The following is a 3,530-nucleotide window of genomic DNA, read 5'->3' on the forward strand; positions in this document are numbered from 1 at the left end:
GGGCCGTGTTTTCCCCATGTTGGATCAGATCCTAGGCCCTGAGGCTGCTCCCAGGTGACCTCCATGCCCACCCCATGGTGGGGAGGGAGGGCAGCTGTCAGGGTCGCAGACCTCTCATCAGCACTGACTTCTTGCTGGAGCTGCTGGAAATTGTCTAAGAAGCAACGGAACTTCAGACGAGTTTTGTTTCCCTCTGCCAGCTGCTGGAGGTTATGGGATTGTGGATCTGTGCTGGGGTGCTGAGGACCTGCTGAACCTGTTTGCTGTCACTTTGTTTTCTCTTCTTTGATCCCATTGGAAAACTTACCACCACCCAGCACTCAGAGGAACAGCACGGTTGTGTGAAGGAGGTTGTGAGGGCACACTTGCTTTCTTCCTAAGAAGAGGTTTCTCTTGCTCATGTCATCCTCCATGCAGGTTGAGAATTCCTGCCGTGCCCCTGTTCTCCTGTCCAGCATATCCCAATTCCTGACCGCCTGCAGCCCCTTTGTGCCAGGAACTCTGCAGGACAACACAAGGGTCCGGGCCCTGGGCTCCTCACGCAGAGCAGCCTGCCCTGAGCTGGTGCAGCCAGAAGCAGGCCTTTCTTTCTCATCTATTCCTGCACCACACCCAGAGTGCCCTGCTCTTCTCCAGGGGCATCCGTGCTCCCCAGAGAGCTGTTCCCCATGTGAGTGAATCTGTGCTGGCCTGGCTGGCTGTTCGTGGCCCCCTCCCTGAACTCCCCCCAGGGCCCTGCTGCTGGTGGTGTTGTGCGGAGTGAGTGGGTTGTGGTGGCTGGGGGTCGGGGTGGGAAGCAAACCCAGACAGATGGGGGTCATTGTACATATGTATCCCCCTCCACAGGGACCTGTGGCTGTTGTAGGAGTTCAGGGCAATCACAGGGAATTTCAAGTGGCTCAGGCCGTGTTCAGGTGTGTCCTTAGATCCCGGCTATGGCTCTTCATTGAAGGGGACATGAGTCATTCCTCAGGCTCCCTTCCCTGCAGCCTCTGTGTCTCTGCTGCCTCTCATGGGACTACAGAACCCTAACTAGCCCAGGTAGTTTTCCACTTAGCCCTTTGGGTGACTCCACGTGGCATTCTGAAGCTGCATTTGCTGCCCACCCCTAGAAACAGGCTGTCTGTGAATAATCCCTGTGCTCTCCTGGGCAGGGGGCAGTGGGACGTCAGCATCTGACACAAGACTTGTCACATGCTGGGCAGTCCCAAGCAGATATGTTCTGACCATTCCCGTCTCCAGTGGCTCTGGGCACCCACAAGTGAGGGCTGAGTCCAGCCCACATTCCCTAGCAAATCACCCAATGATCTCATCCACACATGGAGAACACAAGCTTAACAGCAGGCCCTTTTAGGGTGCAATTTCTTGAGAGTATTCATGGCTCCAGAAGAAGGAAAAAGATCTCAAACTTCAGACACAGCACTGAAGACATCCCCTTTTATTCCAGAGAGGTGAAAAAGGAGTACAGCTCTGACATAAGTACATTTAAAGATGGCTTCTGGGACAGAGGGACTGGGCTTGTACCTCTGGAGGAGTGAGACAAATCCAGACATTCATGTTCAAACAGGGTAGTCAGAGAAAAATGTCCAAAGCACAAGAGTTGCCTGAGAAAACAACCAACCAACCAACAACAACAACAATAAAGTGAATAAATATGGGTGGCTTAGTCCTGCTGAAGTACTGCCAACAGAATCAGTTTCTTCAAGGAATCCTTCAGCTCCTGGTTCCTCATGCTGTAGATGAGGGGGTTCAGTGTTGGAGGCACCACGGAATACAGAACTGCCACCACCAGATCCAGGGATGAGGAGGAGATGGAGGGGGGCCTCAGGTAGGCAACTGTGCCAGTGGTGATGAACAGGGAGACCACGGCCAGGTGAGGGAGGCACGTGGAAAAGGCTTTGTGCCGGCCCTGCTCAGAGGGCATCTTCAGCACAGCCCTAAAGGTCTGCACATAGGACAGCACAATGAAAACAAAACACCCAAAAGCTAAACAAAGACTAACCACAATTACCCAAAGTTCCCTGAGGTAGGCATCTGAGCAGGAGAGCCTGAGAATCTGGGGGATTTCACAGAAGAACTGGTCCAGGGCATTGCCTTGGCACAGTGGTATGGAAAATGTATTGGCAGTGCGTAGCATGGAATAGAAAAAACTACCGCCCCAGGCAGCTGCTGCTATTTTCATACAAGCTCTACTGCTCAGAAAGGTCCCGTAGTGCAGGGGCTTGCAGATAGCAACATAGCGGTCATAAGCCATGACAGTGAGAAGGGAATATTCTGCTCCAAGCAAGAAGAAGAGAAAAAAGACCTGGGCAGCACATCCTGAGTAGGAGATGGCCCTGGTGTCCCACAAGGAGTTGGCCATGGCTTTGGGGACAATGGTTGAGTTGGAGCCCAGGTCGAGGAGGGCGAGGTTGAGGAGGAAGAAGTACATGGGGGTGTGGAGGCAGTGGTCGCAGGCTATGGCGGTGAGGATGAGGCCGTTGCCCAGGAGGGCAGCCAGGTAGATGGCCAGGAAGAGCCCAAAGTGCAGGAGCTGCAGCCCGCGCGTGTCTGCAAATGGCAGGAGGAGGAACTCTGTGGGGAAGCTGCTGTTGGACATTTGCTTCTTCTGGGAACAAAGGCCTGTCCAAAGTGGAGAAATACAGGGTAGATTTCTCTGAGCAAACCTACTCCATTTCTCACAGAAACCCACCACAACACCTGTGTTCTTTCAGGAAAACCTTTGTGCAGCTCCCTTTTCCTTGAGCTCTGGTTTGTATAAAGCTGAGACTGACAGTACAGCAAGGACTCTGCTCTGGATTCCAAAAGAGCAAGTCGTGCCCTACAGCAGCTGGTAAACAGCAACACAGGGTGATCCTCAATTAATCCACTTGTTATAATGAAGCTTGTTTCAACATTGCTGCTCCTGGTTAACCTGGCTGCAGAGCAGAGCTGTGAGAATTTTGTTTTGTTGAACTTATTCTAGTGGCCCCCACCACACATGAGGAGTCCTTTTATGGAAAAATAAATAAATAAATAAATAGATAAATAATAAATAAATAAATAAATAAATAAATCTATCTGCTGTGATCAAAGTGAAATCTTGTGGGTCCTGAGAGGCAAAGGGACTGTCTCTTAGTGCCGAGGGTGGACAGCCAGTCTGTCCCTCAGTCCCAGGCTCAGGTGCCCTGTGCTGGCAGCTCTTTGAGGATGGGAGCATGATTACACCCAGATGTTCCCCTGAGGAGAACCTGGACACTGCTGAGAGCAGACGAATCCAGTCTGAAAGTGCGAATCAACAACTCCCCGCCCCATGTCGGTGTACCTGAGGAGGACCTCAGCTCTCCCCTCCCAGCCAAAGACACAGAGGGCTCATTGCAGTTGCCCACAGACACCATCCAGCAGCATTTCCATCACCTTAGCAGTGAGCTGTCTTCTGCATCGGGCTCCTAGATAGCAAAGCTGCCTTGGGGGAGCTGTGCCCTTGTGGACGGCAGCCTGCAGCCCAGCAGGACGACCCAGGGAAAGAGAGAGATGTCCTGAAGATGGGG

At 52.5% G+C, this 3,530-nt stretch overlaps 1 protein-coding gene across 1 annotated transcript; it reads right to left on the minus strand.

Moving 5' to 3' along the window:
• Positions 1–1,663: 1,663 nt before the first annotated feature.
• Positions 1,664–3,051, minus strand: LOC310887734 (olfactory receptor 14C36-like; the record flags this gene model as incomplete). The annotated part of the gene is made up of 1 exon (XM_083813907.1): positions 1,664–3,051. Exon 1 carries the CDS (start codon positions 2,597–2,599, stop codon positions 1,664–1,666), a length of 936 nt encoding a protein of 311 aa, XP_083670033.1. The 5' UTR covers positions 2,600–3,051.
• Positions 3,052–3,530: the final 479 nt, after the last annotated feature.

The sequence above is a fragment of the Anser anser genome (assembly GCF_964211835.1).
Source record: "Anser anser genome assembly, chromosome: 29".
NCBI lineage: Eukaryota > Metazoa > Chordata > Aves > Anseriformes > Anatidae > Anser > Anser anser.